This window comes from Takifugu rubripes, chromosome 19 (genome assembly GCF_901000725.2).
Source record: "Takifugu rubripes chromosome 19, fTakRub1.2, whole genome shotgun sequence".
Classification (NCBI taxonomy): Eukaryota; Metazoa; Chordata; class Actinopteri; order Tetraodontiformes; family Tetraodontidae; genus Takifugu; species Takifugu rubripes.
In genome coordinates, this window is record NC_042303.1 from 15,243,611 (window position 1) to 15,261,931 (window position 18,321).

General features: G+C 50.7%; 1 protein-coding gene across 1 annotated transcript in view; it reads right to left on the reverse strand.

Moving 5' to 3' along the window:
- Positions 1 to 18,321, reverse strand: part of plxna1b (plexin A1b) — a 122,381-nt gene that overhangs the window by 76,456 nt on the left and 27,604 nt on the right. The window contains exon 3 of the mRNA XM_029826087.1: positions 9,925 to 10,107. Within this exon, the coding sequence (XP_029681947.1) occupies positions 9,925 to 10,107 (183 nt within the window). The remainder of the gene's footprint in view (positions 1 to 9,924; positions 10,108 to 18,321) is intronic.

An 18,321-nucleotide genomic window follows, 5' to 3' on the forward strand; every position in this document is an offset into this window, starting at 1 on the left:
GCACAAGCAGAGTAATCGATGCACTTGAACGCACGCACACACACACACACACACACACACACACAGAGTTCTAACTCAGAGTTGAGAAGTCCCAGTGGGAAAAGCCACTTTCCAGAACATTTTACCCAATTTGCATTGCTCCTGGCTCCATCACTCTCTCCAAGGAGGGGAGATGGTAAAGAACAAGTTATCCCGTGTGAGCATGTGCGTGTGTGTGTGTGTGTTCACTCCAGAGAGTTTCATAACTAAGGGGTAGGTGAAAACATGCACGTCAGTTAAGTCAGCATGGCAACATGTGCATCTTTTAATCCTTAAGGGAGGAAACTAATCCTTGTTTATGCATTTTAAACTCTGCGCACTCACAGTTTCATCCTAGCAACCACTTATCCAGCCCTCTGAATCACCGTGTCAACGGGAGATGTGACCAGGTCTGACTGTTAATGAAGGTGACTGCGTTAATGCGTCGGCCCCCGGGACAAATGCTAACATGTAAATTAAGCAAACTTTGCGGCATGTGAAACAGAGCTGTGTGATGCAGCGTTCTCAAGCCCTGCTTGGCCTTTGCCATTCTACTGAGGACCTCGCCCATCTAAACACACGCAGGAGGGGCAGATGATGATGTGATGAGAAGAGTCAGAGCCACCAGCAATCAGCGTGATTAAGTGTGTAACCCTCGCCTCGCCGTACCTCCGACAACAGTCATTCATTCGTGGCTGTGCTGGTACAAAACCCCCAGCAAATAAACATTTTCAAATCAATTACCGTGGACAGTGGTGCCCCCACCTGATCTTAACTTTCAGGTCCTGGAGGTCACTAACAATTACAATCTGACCTCTTTATCAGAAAGTCTAATCGAAAGCTAATTTCCCTCAAAGCCTGCCTCTGAACTCTAATCAGCTGCTGGGACAAACACTCGCCGGGAGCTCTGGGGTGCTACCTTCTCCGTGATTGACTCACCGCAGGCCTTTTTCAATAAGCCTGATTGGCGCCGGAGCCTGGTTGCTCCCTCTGATCTCCAGAGATGTCAAAGGAGAAGCATTTATGTGAATGAGTTCATCCTATTTGTGGCAGGACGCCTTCCCTCCTGTTGTTGCTAACCTGATGTTTAACGCGCGTGCGGAGGAAATGTTGATCAGAGCATCCCAACATGCCTTTTAGCCACTATATATGCAGATTCCGTGGAGGCTGTCTAGCAGATGGCTCCTACATGATGCTAGCACCCTCCGCGCGGCAGGACAGAAGACGCAGGGAGGACGTGATGAGGGCCGCGGCGGCAGCTGCGCCCGCCGCTCGAGCGCTCTTCATCCCCAGCGGCAGCCTTGACCCTCTTGCCTCCTCTTCACTCCGCTGCATCGCTAACTGCGGCTATTTTGGCTCCCGTAGGGCCAGTGATGGAGCTCTGGTCACCACCCAACCACATTCATACCACTGGGCCTGTAATGAAACTATGGATTTTTTCATCAGAGTCCTGACACTAACCGCCTGTTTGCCATGCATTCACTGTCTTCTTCGCTGTTCGGTGCGATCTGTAGGAAATGGAAGGAAGCGCCGAGCGATGGCTTCCTGTCACATCTTAAAGAAATATCCTTTCCGTAACGGCTCGTTAACTAACTACTCCTGCGCGTGCCAGGCGCATGTACGCGAGGTACTTTGGATCTAATGTTCTGTGGAGATGAGTTCTGTCTGAGCTGCTGTGCACAGCCGAGCACGTGCGCCGACGTGACGAGCACGGCGAGGGAGCGTGCCGTCTCTGCACTTCCCCTCTCATCTGCCTCCCGCGCCCGCGTGCATCCCCGTCTGCTCCGCTCAGCCCGAACGCGTGCGCGCGCAGCAGCGAACGTGACCTACAAGCCCACTTACTTCCAACCCCCCGCCTCTCTCGGCGCCGCGCCTGCGCATCGTGCAGCCGCGGCGCACGGAGCAAACGCGGCAACCCAGTTTCGGTTGTTGTGACTGTGTTCAAATCCCCTGCCTGCATCGCAAACATCAATGCCGCGACTCGCTTTCTCTCCGGCTGCTGTTGCCATGGCGACCGAGGAGCAGGCCCGCTACTGTGGGATTTGAAGACAACTTGGTGTAAAGACCCCTGTGTTATTACTGGGTGTGTGCGCTCTGCGCGTGCCCGACTGTCGCGGGGTTTGTGTCAACGTGCTCAGAGCCGCGCTAATGATAACGGCTCTCTGATTGGCCGTCGGCGAGGTCACGGGCCGTGACTAACGCTCCTTAGAAGGAAGCGTGAATGTCAAACATATACGGTCTGTAACAGCAGACGCGCCATTGATTTGATCACAGGAGAATGTGATGATTGAGAGAAAGACGAGAGAAAGCAGCTACGTAAACCCAGGAAGACTCCCGCCTGCCTCTTCCTGCCCCCCCCCCCATCCCACCCTCCCGTCTACGCTGGCCCTATCCATTCCAAGGTTATCGGTAATCCAATAGGTTTCCCTGGAAGCAGGCAGTTTTCAAGCAACACAGCCAATATCCTGTAAGCAGAAACATCCGGAAAGAATAGGCTCCGAGTGACACGGCGCTGCCTCTCTTCCTGTATCCGCGTGACCGGAGGAAGTGATCGGAACGTGGAAATGAACGCACACTTGCAGAGATGCAGTTTAAAGGCTGAACGCTGTGACACTGGCTGAACCGCACATTCCGCTCATCGGCCATCATCTCTGAGATGGCCTGCTGGTTTTTTTCTGGGCCACTAGTTTTCTGCCGGTGACCTATAAATATAGATCCCAAGGCTCTTGTGGATGCTAACACTGGCAGGCTCGGAGCACAGATGTGAGCTGCTCGCTTTGCATAAACAGGCATGTGATGCATAAAAGGTGAGAATCGCTGACCTGCGCTCCATAATGACTGATAATTTTCTACAAATATCGATGGAAATCCATAATTAAGGACTTTCAGCTTCACAGTGCACATGAGAAAGTGGTCCAAAGTGGAGGTTGTGAACACTCCAGTGCACAATTTTGCATGAACTGTGTCCTGAATCCTGCATTCATTAAAAAAATGTGTGTATGTTGATGTGAGGGCGATCTCTCTCTCTCTCTCTCTCTCTTTCTCTCTCTCTCCCTGGAGATCTTATTTGTGGTGCTTTAATTAGCTTAATCCACAAGCAACACATGGATGGAGGAGTGGAGGAGTATGGTGAGAGGATGGCAGAAAACTGGTGGCAGAGGGACGGGCAGGCAGAGACGACGCCTCTGCTTTTGCCATTTGCGCCTCTTCTTCCCGCACACAATACATCCAGTGACACGCCTCCCTCCATCTCGCCTCCTGGCAACGTAGAAGGCCAGAACCGAGGGAAGCCCACGGGACGAGGAAGCTGTCTCCGCCACGGCCACGTGCGCGTCGGAAGGCCGGAGAAAAGATTTCCAGGGAGACGCTCCAGTCAAACAGTGGCCAGGCAATACGGCCAATTAAATATAACAGTGAGGGCTTAATTGGTGTTAGCCAATTTAGAATGACACTGTGCAATTAATGCTTGTGAGACAGCATGAAGGAGACTGCTGGGAGTGTCTGTGGACTTTTATACAGCTGTTAATTCAGCTGGCCCAAATCTTATCGGAGACAAAGACAATTAAACGGGAGAGATGGGGAGTGATAGAGGAAGAGAGAGAGTGGGCGGATGAGGGGATGAACCGGGAGGAGTGAAGTTGGGAAGGGAAGAAAGGAGATGAACAGGCTAATACCTGGGGAATAAACGCTATCAGCTCACTCAGCCAACTGATGACTGATTCCAGAGAGGGGAGGGAGGTGCAGGAGTCCACCCAACTGAGTCTACCCAACACGGTCTGAACCTGGAGGAGAAACACTGGAGGAGAGCTGGGAGAAATGAACACATGACTGAAAGAAATGGGTTTAGATGGTGGATGATGTGCGGACTCTGCCCGGTGAGAACTTATTACGTACACCAGTGTGTCGGGGCCCCACAGCAGAGAGGGTGAAGCCACCAGGTCAAGTGGGCCTAATACATTAGTCACGTTCAACCATCTTGGCAACATCAGTCGGTGTGTTTACACGCATGGCTAATCAGAGCTCCGATTATAACTAGGCTAGGCAAATCATCAGCCTGAGTGGAGCCACCGCCCGGCACAAGAACGGACAAACAAGCCAAAGAAACTGCAGCAAGTTCACTTTGTCCAACTGTTCCACTGCGTAGGGAGCCAGAAGGTGTTAGGGCAGTGCCGAAGATCGACCTCACGCTTGACTATCACACATTCTTACACTAACAGGATTAGCCAGAGGGTCACTGCAATGTGGCCAGCAGCGGTCTGGAGAGGAGCAGGCAGAACCAGAGCACGCTGGGGGCAAGTTCCCAACCCAACCACCACTGTGACAAGGCCTCGGGCTGAAGATTTTTCCTTAGGGAGACGCGGGTGGAGGGGTAATTAGTTTGACGGCGGGAGATGCCGCCATGCTGTGCAAGAAGCACAAATGTAGGAGCCATCTTCATGTGTGTGTGTGTGTGTGTGTGTGTGTGTGTGTGTGTGTGTGTGTGTGTGTGTGTGTGTGTGTGTGTGTGTGTGTGTGTGTGTGTGTGTGTGTCTACACCCAGCTTGAACAGCGTGACCCTGAAATGCTCCCAAAGCACATGACAGACATGTGATGACACACTGGTTTTTCTGATAAAGCTTCAAATGCACGCCGGCCCGGGCAAAGACAAACGTGTGTTTGTTCCTGCGCACAAACATTAATCTGCTTAACGTCACTAAACCGGAGGAACTAATCAAAAACAATCTATTAAAAATCTATTAGCTCTGCACTGGGTAATCTGATATGTGTGTATGCGTGCAAACGCTGTCTGCCTTCTCCACAGTAGATTACCTAATTTGCAAGCAACTCACATATTTACATTCATTTACACTCTTCATTTGTCAGAAAAAGGGATGAGACCATCACAGCTGGTGATCAATGAGATTTTTTATTGCCAGTGTGGCGCAGCTCATCATTTCTGTCTTCATGGCTACGGGGACCCGCAGCATCGGCGGGCTGCGACCGCCATCAGAAGCTTCTGCACAGCCAATACGAGAGGCTGCTGGGCTTAATTGCAAGGAAAGAGCATTTGGGACAATACATGTAGTGTGTGTGTGTGTGTGTGTGTGTGCGTGTGTGTGCAGTCTCGATGAGCCAAAGGTGTTTGAAGCCTGCGGCGTCACTCAAACCAAGCCCTCCAGACACGGTGCCGCCGTCCAACGTAACCCCGTGTGTCCGGTTTTATATACCTGCGTGGCTGTGCTCATTCTGGCTTGTTAACTTGAGATATGACATCTTTTACTGTGTGTGTGTGTGTGTGTGCGCGCGTGTGTTGCCAAAAGCGCTCCCCCCGTGGAGCCTTGGCACGGCAGCATTTAGCAGGTGTGCCGTTGGCAGTAGGCGCCGGCTTGGACGGCGCCGCCCTCTCTGCGGGCACAAATATTGCCCCGTGTCTACACCAACACCAATTTGTCCAAATCTGTTCTTAAAGTCCACATTCCTCCATAAAGATTTTGGCTCAATTTAGCCGCGGTCTAAAAGAAGGGAAAAAGTTTATGCTGTGTGTATAACATGGGGGGGGCTTTGAAGACTGAGGAATGACCTAGAAACAAGGCTGGTCTCGCTCAGATGCTCACGCACGCATCGTGCGAGCGGCCCTGCTTACAGCGAGACTCCTCTAATCTTCCCTTAAAAAGGGATTTGAGCATTTATTATTCATTCTCGCCTCGCTATTTTTCCCTTTCCTCTCCTTTCCTCCCGGTTTTCTCCGGCTCGATCATCTACCCCTCACTTTGTCTCATTAACCCCCTCCAGCTCTGAACTGGGACGGCGGTGCGGCGGCGGTAAATGACACAATCGCGCCGGTCGTCCGGGCTCAGTGCATTAGCGGCGAGATTATGGAGGACCGGAGCGTTCCCGTTTAATGGCATTAGATAACATGGAAGCTCACTGTAACTTATTCTACACTTCACAGATGATTAGCTTTGAGCAGTGTTAAAAGGCTGCCATTTGGTGGAGAATTTATGATATTTAATAAGATTTCCCAGTATAATCAACTTAGAGCAAAGAGCGGTGGCCCTTAATGTCACCAGCGCTGGAGAGCGAGGTAGAAATATGGATTATTACTGTAAATGAGGCTTTGGAAGGTTCAATGAGACTAATCCAAAAGCTTGTTTGTGTGTGAACTCTTATAAAGTTGCCTCGCTACAATTAGCGAGACGTCTTAACGACTGTCTGCCTCCGCGCCGCTTCCCTTTAATGAGAGGAAATGATTAGAGAAAAATAGTAACGGCGACACCTCGACTGGGTGCGGGCGCCCGCGCGCCGCTCAGCCATTATCGGGGAGAGGGATCTTTGATCACAGATGGAGACGGAGACGAGGAGCGGAAAGAGAATATGTGAGCAGCAGATGAAACGGCGAAAATGAGACGGCGCCGACGCGGAGAGGTGATGAGAAGAGGAGACGCATTATTCCTTTAACTAATTCATGCTGCGCTCCGGCGCTGCTGCTGTTTTAGCCGAGACGCGTCACGGATGCTTCTTGTGTGGAGTGTGTTGCTTTGGGAGCGTGTCCGCCCACCAACAGGTGGGAGCACTGCAGGTGAGCGTGCACGTAGACCCCATCAACAGTGAGGCTGGGAGAGAGGGCGGCCGTCACGTGCGCTGAGCTGGAGGGGGTTGAAAAATGCTATTTAAACACTGGCAAAGACAAAAGAAGCCAGAGGAGGAAATCGCGCGTTTTACTGTTAATTTCAGAGCGTCGGGAAAAGAGTGAGGAGCGGCGCGGCCTGGAAACGGGCGGAATTAGCTGGAAAAGTGGGAACGAGAGAGCGGAGCTCAGATTTCCTGCACAGCTTCAGAGTCTTTTAATCAGTCTCTTCCTCTCTGCTTCCTGTCCCCTCATCAGTTCCTGGTTCTGTTACACGTGTGTGTGTGTGCGTGTGTGTGTGTGTGTGTGTTGCTGAATTCAGTGTGAACTAATGACCGAGGGGTTCTGAAGTCTCGCACAAAGCCAGCCTCTGTGCTGCCGACGCGGTCAAACAACTCGTGGCTGTGCTGGCTGATCCAAATGATGACACAACACACACACACACACACACACGCACACACTCAGACACACACTCACACTCTCTCACGCTCACACACACACAACACACACACGCTCACACACATACACACACACTAACACACAACACTAACACACACACACTGTAAATCATCTGATCATTTCCTGATTGAATAGTCTCACTGAGTCCTTTAATGGGAGATAACTGATCAACGTGGAGGATTTCTGAGCTGCTTCAGACGGACAGATGAGTGAATCAGAGTTAAATGAATCAGAAGCGTCTCTGTTGACTCATTTTCTTTTTTTCTTTTTCTTCAAGCAAAAGATTTGTTAAAAATTAAAACCAAACTCTCTAAAATGTGTTCCTGCTTCAGTGACTACCCCCCCCCCCCCCAACCCTCAGATGAATGGGCTCCTGCGCCCCCACCTGAGGTTGGCACGGCCACAATGGGGACACACCGGGTGCTGGGGGGCTCCTACCACCTGGCACACTGGCCACGGACGCACAGCAGATGGCTGAGATCGGCCCCCAAAGGAGGGCGCAGCTGAGGAATCCTAACAAGTGTCTGTGTGTCCGGGTGTGTGCGCCATCTGAAACAGAACCTACAATAGGTATTGGATTATCGACCGGGATCCGCTCTTTTGTCTGAGGGCCCGGAGTCATCTACTGAGACCGTCCAGAGTGTGTGTGAGTGTGTGTGTGGGTCTGGATGAATGTTCCTGCCTTGTCAATGCCCCACGGTGCCTTCAAGTGCTCAGCTGGTTTAGAGCAGGACAAGACAGTAAGAGAGAGACGTGCTGCTGACTGATTAAGGGATGGAGGTGATCATTAAAATTAGTGAACAGCACATTAGCTGACTTTACCTCTCTTCATCACGTCTTCCTCTTCTCTACTTTCTCTCAAATTCATCATTCTATCACTCCCTTCCCTCTTATCTTCCCCCATCTTTGTCCCATTAGTGCAGGACTCATTAATAAAAGCTTCCTGTGTGCATTTATGTGTGTGTGCAAGTGTGTGTGTGTGCGAGAGAGCACGGGGGGGCTTCATTAGTGCATTAAACACGGCGTTTGTGAGCCGCTGTGCCGCTCTGCGCAACCTCGAGCTGCACAGTTGATTAAAAGTAGAATGTGGAGATAACACAGGATATCAAAGATCTTCGAGTCCAAACAGATGACCCCCTCGGAAACATGTTCCTTTCATCACCTGAAGGTCCTCCATCAGGATTGGCCTTCTCAAATTCTGTCTACCTCCCCTCTTCCTTTGAAAATATATGAATAAATCAATGTGATGCTGCTTTCTCTTACGCGACACGATCTCTCCTACAAATGTTCTTTCTTTATCTCTCTGTTCCCCTTACACAGGCTTGGCTGCATAAACAGCATTAATCACTAATGCAATCCAGAGGAACTTTCAAAGAACAGGAATGTGCTCCATCTTGTCCTCATCATGGGTTGAACGCAGTCCCACAAATGCAGATGTAGTAAAAAAAAAAAACTTGATAATGAGTTAAACATGCTAGCCCACTCAGGATATGGTTGCGCAAACAAAATGGCCCATGGAAACACCCACAGAAACAGCTTAATAGTGGGGCCCTGTCGTCTGATTGTGTATTTACCCATTTCACATTTTATTATGACCTTATTTTGTCTGTCTTTGCAATTACTCAGCAGCCGGGGGGGCCAGCAGAAACATCCACACTTGCTCGAGGTCATCCGACGTGAGAAAAAACCTTGGAGCACAGCTTCCACCGGAGGAAAGCATCGCTAAGTGGTCTCAGGAATGACTCTCACACCAATCACACATCTGTTTTCCTTCTCTAACATGCTAAAGTAAATTAGCATCATGACAAAAACAAACCCTGCGTATCGGGATCCTTCTGCTTAGACCTTCCAAATTTCACTCTGATGGCGGCAGTTTTCCATCAGAAGCGGCGGCAAAAAAAAAAGGACAATCACAAATACAAACATCAATAACCTTCCCTCCCGGCGCTAGCGATGCTAGCGTCGCTAAGCGCTGACAGCTAAATAAATAAAGCGACCGCTGCCAGCGGGTGTCACTTTGACAAATGCACAGAGCTGAATCTTAGCTAACATTGTATTGTTGTCCCTCACTTCCTTACAACCACACGTGCACACACACAAATCAATGACATCACAAGCACAAGCATTATTATGTGTACTTTAAGTGACAAACACGCGGATGCGGCGTGCATACACAAGCGCACTTTAAAGGCGCACAAACACACAGGCTGATTATATATTCATAAAATTGAATGGATGACAGGTCTTGAGCATTGCAGGGGGAAACCGGAGTGAATTCTAATGAGCTACTATTTATCCCGAGGGCTTTGTCCTCCAAAGACTAGACTCAGTGACACAAACAAATACGAGCCGGAGACCAACGGAACACATCAGGCTGCACGTGGGAACTCAACAGCAACCGGAGCGTCAGGGCGGCGTCTCCGGGAACGCTCGCGTGGATGCTGATGAATACGGAGCAGCTTCCACCAGTCACCGCCGCTGGACTGATTGAAGGCGATGCCTTTAAGTGGGAGGGGAGGAGTATATCACACTGGAAACACAGCAGTAAGGTTTTATGTCTGACGTGACCACCATGACAATCAGCGCCCGGCTGCCCACGGACAGCTTTTAAATTGCTTGTTAAATGCGCAGGTTTTAAAGAGCTACTTGAAGGGCTGCCGGTGAGAGAAAAATGGACTCCGCTGCATTTAATCTCCGTACGAGGCGGGACTTGCGTAAACTTAGAAACAAGACGCCGCCACTGACTGCAAGAGCGTCCCTGGGAAAAGCGGAGCAACTGAAAAACAAAGGGGAAATAAAAGGGGGAAAAAAGCCAAAAACGCCCGCATGGAAGCGCTTACCTTCTTCAGTTTGCCGTTGCGCGTCCCCACGAAAGCCACCGTGTTGCTGCGGTAGTCGTACGCCGCCACCGAGGTCATGCCGTCGTCTTTGTCGATGAAGAGCGGGATTCCCTCGATGGTGCTGGTGCCCCCCAGAGGCTGGTTGAAGTCCTGGCCGCAGAAGTTGTCGTCGATCTGCAGCGGCTGGAGGGAGGAGCAGACAACAAGGGATGAGACGCCAAACAACGGAGTCCAAAAATTCACCTGAGAGTTTTATTCTGCTCAACGCTCCCTCTGAGAGCGTGTGTTCTGGTACTGAGGTCCAAAACATGCATTTGAAAGGAAAGAGGTGGACAGGTTCAGTCTTGGTTAGAAGGTTAGAAGCTGAGAGTCCTCACAAGGATAGAACTACCACTGCAGGGTCGGTCCTCAACTGCTTAAACACGCAACAAATGTCCCAATTTCCACTCCCTTCAGAATCACACTCCCTCTTTTCTTCCCAACTGAATCAACACATGCAAAAATAAAAAAAATCAACTTTATTGTGCAGCGTTTGCTAAAATAAAGGCGTTAACATCCGTTCCTGTGTCAGCCAGACGCACAAGTAAAGAAGAAACGTGCGAGATCTGTGACCTGCTACATGAAAAACTGAAATATTTGAATGGCGGCAGTGGCCGAGTGACACACACACACCCACACACACACACACACACACAGTGTGTAAATAGGGGTGTAATCCACAGTCTTATCACTACATCATCTGATTGATCCACAGAGGAGAATTAGATAGCACCTCCCTCGCTAACCCCCCCTCGGATGATCTACCAGACCTGCCTGCAGCTCAGCGGGTGTCAATAACCTGCTACTCTACATTCTTCTGCTTTCTCCTCTCTCCTCCTGGCTGCTATAGTAACCGGCCCATCACCGCGAGGCCGCACACACGCCGTAGGATGTGACATCAGCTGTGTCACTTCCTGTTTCATCAACGTCAGGAGGCCCTGAAATCATTTTAACCGATTGTATAAGTCGATTTAAGGCACCCCATATATTGCTATACATAAAAAAATCATACAAGCTCCAAAAATCAGCACCCTGATTCCTCTACTCAGAAATGACCAAATGAGGACACATGACATAAATCTCTGATATGAACTCACACGTCTAATGAAGCCAACAGATTTGCACATTTTACTGTGTTTCTAAAACCGGAAACATGAAGGTGAAGCCCTGAAGATCCAAACAATGACTTTAGTGTTCCGGTCCTATTAGCTGCTCACGTAGTGAGTCAACAAAATACAAGTGAAAGTTGAGAAAATCAGATAAGATTTCATTTTGTGTGTGTGTGTGTGTGTGTGTGTGTGTGTGTGTGTGTGTGTGTGTGTGTGTGTGTGTGTGTCTAACACAAAGCTATTACCTGAAACAACTTTCTCCTGTGATCGCTAACGACCAGGGGCGATATCTTAGCTTGTAACGGAGGCAGCTGAAGACATATTCCAACAATTGGGAGGACACTCATCAACGCGCACGTTCAACCCAGGGGTCAGCTATTCTCCGTGCACACACGCGCCTGGCAACAAGCAACAAAACAGCCCCATATTGTCTTCATGTGACATACAACTCGGGGCAACTATTTTAAACCATAGTCGTGGGAGCGAAATCCATCTATCTGCACCAGGGTCGGCCCCAAAACACACACACACACACACACACACACACACACACACACACACACACTCGTATGCTGTGAAACCCAAAGGGAAATGAGTTAAAAGGGTTAATCCATCTTCTATGAGGAAACCAACAGATGGAAATACAGTCGACGGAGGCCCCTGGAGACAGTAAAGGCTAACACAAACACGTCTGAACTCGCTAGCATGCTTACAGTAGCCTTTATAAAATAGGAGCACGCGGGGGGTAAAGGTATTATGACATTCCTGCGCGTCCGCAAAAGGTCTAGACAGCACAGATCAGCACAGAATTAAAGGTGTTCTCACTGCGGTTGGAATGCATTTCATCCTGATGCGGCTTCAGCAATTTAAGCCACTAAAAGATTCCCACGTGAATTGGAGCTCATATTCTGTTGTAGGAAATATATTCCCCCTCTGATCTCTGAAGGGCCATTGGCTGGAGACCATACTTAGCGTTCTGCAGTGTTTTCAAAGACGCGGAACTCCAGCGGGGATGAATGAGTTAAGCCAACAACCTTCCACTGACTTTGGCTGCGGGGCTTTACAAATGCAGAAGAGAAGGTTTCTTGTTTTGATTTTCTCAGGATGAGAACAGTATGTGGTGCCGAATGAATTATCACATACGCAGTTCAAGGAGGCCCGGAGTCAGTCCCAAACAGGAGATAATGTTGCTTTATTTCCCGCAGCCACCCCATATCGCATTTAAATCTACTTATTTCACAAAGATGGCACCATTTGTTGCGTAAAAAATTCACTCCAATCAAGGAGAAAATACATCTTTTAGAAACCTCTGAAGCCTTTTTCTCCCCCTCACTGCAAGGTAACAACTCGGATCTGTTCAGGTTTAGATTATAATTACATAAACTCTTTAATTAACACTCGAGAAAGTCAATCAAGAGCCAAATGAATGACAGGATGTAGATCAATACGGACAAACCGCGTAAGCTCTGCTAGAGACCCGAACGGAGAATATGCAAATCTCCTAAGCCGTGGTCTTTAATGGCAGCTCCAAAACTGTCAATATGGAGGCTGCATGAGAGCTATTGTAATTCTGGCGCGTGTGCACGTGTGTGTGTGTGTGTGTGTGCGTATGTGTGTGTGTGTGTGTGTGTGCGCGTGGTACAGTCAACTGATATTCAAGGTCACAGGAAATATATATGAAACCCAGAAATGGTGGTGTAAAATATGAGGGCCCTCTCGTCTATAAAGGCTAAGTGGTTTCTAGAAAGGGCTGGAGGTCATGTGATCCACAACTGTGGACCATCTCAGAGCGGAGCGGCTTCACCCGCAACCTGATGAAATGCAGCCGTTCGCGCTGCGCCAAACCTGCACGCACACACTTAACACTGGAAGGGAAAGAGTCGGAAACGCTTCGCTGCGTTACACATTACTGGGGGGGGGGGGGGGGGGCACACGTGACGCCGGCCTCAAATGGAGCCTGTCGATAGTGAGCTCCATTCAGAGGAAAACATATGGAAACACTCTGGGCTGGCTGGCGTGCAGGAACAGGCCCGGCGCTGGTGACTGGGAACACTGCTGCCGCTTATTCAGGGATGTTTGAGTGAAAGGAAAACACTGACAGGTTCAGCTGCAGGTGAGTGGCACAGGTACAGCACGCACGTGTGACCCCCCCCACCCACCCCCCAGCAAATGCTGCCCTTTGGGAGAAAAGTCAGTCAAAACTCTGCTCATAAGTATTCACCATGTCACTAAACCAACTCACACACCACATCGGTGTGTGTGTGTGTGTGTGTGTGTGTCTCACATATTACACACTAATCTTAACGTTACTGCAAGACTTCGCAAACGTGCAGAAATCTTCAAAACAGGTCCGGAAAAATCAATATTACTGATCGATGTTGGATCGGCCGGGCGCTCGGCGGCGGCGTCGGGTCGTTACACCTGCAAGCTAATAAAGAAGCCGAAGGCCGTCGGGAGAGCGCCTGATTGACAGGCCAGGAGCGTGTGGGACGAGAATATAAAACAAACACGTGGCGTTAAATCAAATGTTACTGGCTCATCGCTGACCTCACATGACACCATTCAAAGCTCGGAAGGGGACAACGGGTCCAAGAGATCCAGGCTCGGACAGCAAACCAGGCCGCGTCGCCGTCCCTGATCTGCTCCTGAGCTGCTTGAGCTCTTCCCTAAACACGTCCCTGATCAATAATTTAATAAACTGCACCAGCTCCATATTTATGGGTCGCGTGGGCTCGGCTCTGTGATGAGGCCCTGCAGGCGGAGGGACGGGGCCTCCAGGAACTGGTATCGGCTCAGAAACGCTTCCCAACGCTGTCACCTTGACTTTGGACTGTACTCCGACAGAGAGTGACGGGTGGAGGGGGGGCGTGACGGGCAGAGGGGGGACGTGACGGGTGGAGGGGGGACGTGACGGGTGGAGGAGGAGCATGACGGGCAGAGGGGGGACGTGACGGGTGGAGGGGGGACGTGACGGGTGGAGGGAGGAGGGACATGATGGGTGGAGGAGGAGCATGACGGGTGGAGGGGGGACGTGACGGGCGGAGGGGGGGCGTGACGGGTGGAGGGGGGACGTGACGGGTGGAGGGAGGAGGGACATGATGGGTGGAGGAGGAGCATGATGGGTGGAGGGGGGACGTGACGGGCGGAGGGGGGACGTGACGTGACGGGTGGAGGGGGGACGTGGCGGGCGGAGGGGGGACGTGGCGGGCGGAGGGGGGACGTGACGGGGGGAGGGAGGGGGCACACCCAGATCAATATCGAGCACTCGTCAAAAGAAGCTGAAACCAGGATGACTTTTCAGGGAAATCTGAAACGACGCCGCTGCAAACAAAAGCTAAAAAGCCAAACACATGAGCACAAAGTGCAAAGGCAGCTCCACATCTGTTGATTACTCCTGATAATGATGTATGCAACACACACCACCCACACACACACAGCACAGATCAATACATAATTACACTGACAATTAGTATCATTAGTGTGGAGCTGGAGATGGGGATTTGTGGAGCTAAACACTCCTCGGAGAGAGACATAAAGGTCAGGAGGAGAGAGACGGAATTAAGCAGCTCACGCAGTCTGCATGGGGTCGTGCCTAAAAGGTTCTCTATTGTCTTTTAATAATAGGATGAGAGCCGCACTCGAGCGGAGTGGGCGGGGCTCCGTTAGCACGCGCGCTAACAAGCGCAGCGATGTAATAAAGGCAGCATCTTGTGCGCACGTGAAGGCAGTCTTTGATATAAAGGGAAAGATGAGCCACGAGGACCAATAACAACTCAACTAACCCGTTTAGCTAAACAATTAACTCTGTCCATCAGATCTAATCACGCCAACGCATTAGTTGCCACATGTCTCACGACAGATGTTTGTGTTTAAGGACTCCGCCTCAGCTAGGGGGCGCTCTAAAGACAAGGTTTTCCAGTTCAGGAAGCGGCGCTGGGCCTTTCTTTCATATTGTTTTCCTCGAAATAAACATTTATTTTTTCACCAGGATTTGGGTTTAAATGCAAATGCTTTTTTCCCCCGTAAAATCAAAGAAATTGTTTTGGCGATGAGGCCGCCGCCACCGTGTGAGCGCCGCGCCGCACGTGACAGCGTTTGGATTTTTACAGAAATGATTCTTCGTTTGATTGATGGGCCGGCCGATAACAAAGTTCAACGCCGCATCATCCATCAGGTGATCCAGACAAAGAAGCTCGATGTGTCGATGAGTGTCGAGAACCGGCGGGAGCGTCACGGAGCGCCGACCACGAGGTGTCCCGGGGGGAGGAAAGTCAGAGAAAGGAAAAGAAACCGACCAATAAATCGGGCTTTTGGTGCTTTGATCTGGCCACAATGTGAGCAATTTTAGCAGCAACCCTAAATTTACATTAATTTAAATATAACATCAGTGTGGCGTTCGTCCAGCCAGGTCAGCTGACCTGCTCCATAAACCCCTCCCCCTGTGATGATGCCATTCTGAGTAATAAGATTCATCATTATTCAAATGGTAGTGAAGTATGGGGGGGGGGGGGGGGGGGGGGGGGTCCGTGTTAACTGACAACAGACGTGAGTTCAGTCGTGTTCCAGGGACGCCGCCACCGCCGTAGACAAACACACGGAGCCAGATCACCACTGAGGGGGCCCACGTGACGGCGAGGCAGGCGTCTGAGGAGGCCGCGGCCGGGCGGCGCCTGGTGCGGCAGCTGGCGTTCCCTCACCCTCTTCCTCATCTTGTCACCCAGTTTTTCCCTCCTGTCGTCACTGCCGACGGCGGCGAGGCGGCGCTCGCTCTTCCTCTCAGACTCCCCTCCTCGTCGTCTGTGCACAGCTCTCTCCCTCAAACCCTCTGTTGCCCACCGTCCATCTTCCTCTGCTCTGTCCACCTCTTCCTTCGTGTTGAGCACAAACCAGGCGTCCTGGGGGGGCGGGGGCACGGACGCCGCCCGCCATCAGGGGGCGAAATCAAGGCAACCGAGTTGCATCCAGAGCCCCAAACAGAGACCAACAGGCAGGTTGATGAACTGGAGCAGCTTCATAAGTCTGACTGCTGGTGTATTTTTCTGCATGAATAAAACAGGAGGTGCGGGCGGGGGGGTTGGGGGGGGCGGGGGGGCTTTGTTACTGCGACATTGAGCAATTGCAGTCTGAGAACCTTGTGACGAGCTCAATTTTCCACCTGCCCAGATCATTCACCTTTTGTTTTCTTCCGTCTCATTTAAGCGTTCGCCGACTCTTTGTGTGCCCCCCACCCCCCACCCCACCCCCCCCCCCACCTGGCACCTTTCTCTGGAAAGGTCAGTATTGATTCGCTCTCAGGCCGGAGCGGAGGTCAAGGTTCACAGGGAGTGCTCAGGGACAAAAACAGACATGCAGCAGACAAATATAACCCAGTAAGAGGACTGGTGCACGTACATAGGGAATCTCACCACCTCCTATCTCGGAGTGTTCATAAACACACCATCCTAATCACGGGGGGGGGGGCGGGGGTGTACGGTTCTGACCTGGCCATCCATCATGGCTGCACGGCTAACAGCTGTCCACCACTCTGTGGCAGGGTCGCCTGAAACATGTTCACCTTCTCCCACAACGCACAGCTTTCCCACAGTCACACGCAGTTCAGGAATGCTGGGGGGGAGGGGGGTGTGCCTGAGGTGTGTGTGTGTGTGTGGGGGGGGGGGTTCTCCAATGGCAGAGCGGAACGGGAGATTGATGGATTACAAATGTATATATTTCATTGAAATCTCACCTGTAACTCGATGTGAGTCACGTTATATCGGCTGCCATCTGATCACAGGTTGTAGTTATTGTTTCAGAACTTATGAAGCTGCTCTTCTAGAAACTGCTGACAGGTGAATCCATCAGGGCTCCTTTAGCTCCAGTCAGCTGACACCTTCGCACGTTAGCCGCACCAGGTCTCACACTGGACACCAATAGGTCCTGATCTGAGGTCAGATGATAGGTCACTTGTGTCGCTGGCCAGGGTCGAGGTCAGTATTGGGCTGCTGACGCCGGGTCACGGTTGGGCTGACGTCAGTAACCCCCCCGGGGTCGGACGGTGCAGGTTACTGCTGTCGCTGGGTCAGCCGATCAATCCCTCTCCTGGCTTTTATATCATCATTGCTGGCACTTTTGAGATTGATTTGGATTTATTTATGAAAGCAGTCATAAATTACAACAGTCCTCATCAAGACTCCCGTAACCATAGAAACGGACCTGATGAAGCAGCGGGGGGGGGAGCAAATATCAAAATGAATGCCAGCTTCATTCTGGAGGCGTCCTCGTGAGAGTTCCTAATGAAGATGACCTTTAACTGGAGTTAGGTGTGATTGTGCCGCCGCAACAAGCAAACAGGTCTACGAGCTCCAAAGCCAGGAGGGAGGGGGGGGGGGGGGGAGGGGGGGGTGAAAACCAATATGTCTAGTTTGGAGTCTTATCAAAAGACAACACAAAGCACAGCGCTTAGACTCCACTGAGCTCGGAGAATCGATCTCCTGAGAATTACCATGATAGCAATAATTTTCTCCTCCAGCTAAATGCTGATGAGGTGGGAAGCGTATCAGCACAATGCGCTGAGCCTGCCGGCTGGTGTCGCGCCACTTGTACGCGCGTGTTTGATTGGCTTGCAGACGTAAATTACAAGATAGTATCGCACTTCAGCTCGTAAGTCTCCCTTTTGTTCCGAATTGCATTCTTGATCGAATTTTCCGTATCTTGCTGCAGCATACGTTCCACCAGCATCGCGTTATTGGCTATTTTCTTATTTGGCATTTTATTAATTATTCACGAGGGAAGATTAGATTGATTTCCCAATACAAGCCATTTTTGACCTGCTCTAAACATTTATCCGAACACTGCCCAGGAGTTCCTGCTGCACCGGTGCTGACGTCTAATTGAAACAAATGAGAGCGTCTGCCTGTTCTGTCCTATTGTCGGGCTGATGGGGCTCGAGAAAGGGGGCACAAAAAAGACCGTGAATGAAGAGAACCACCCGACAGGAAAGAGGCTACAACCACAGAGAGAGCGACAGACGGGAGGCAGAAAGGAGGTGAAAGAGAATCCAGCCTGGGGCATTCACATCAATTCTATACCTCCACACAAAACACACCTGTGCACTCCAGTTAAGGAGGAGTTCCACGCACAAGTGTGTGTGTTGTGCGTCTGAAAACATGCTGACATTTAAAAGGAGCGCTTTAGCTTGAAGAGGTCTCTGAATTAAGCTATTTTAACAGCGAGCGGCATGGAGGGCGCGGGTGGTTGATTTTTAAGTGTG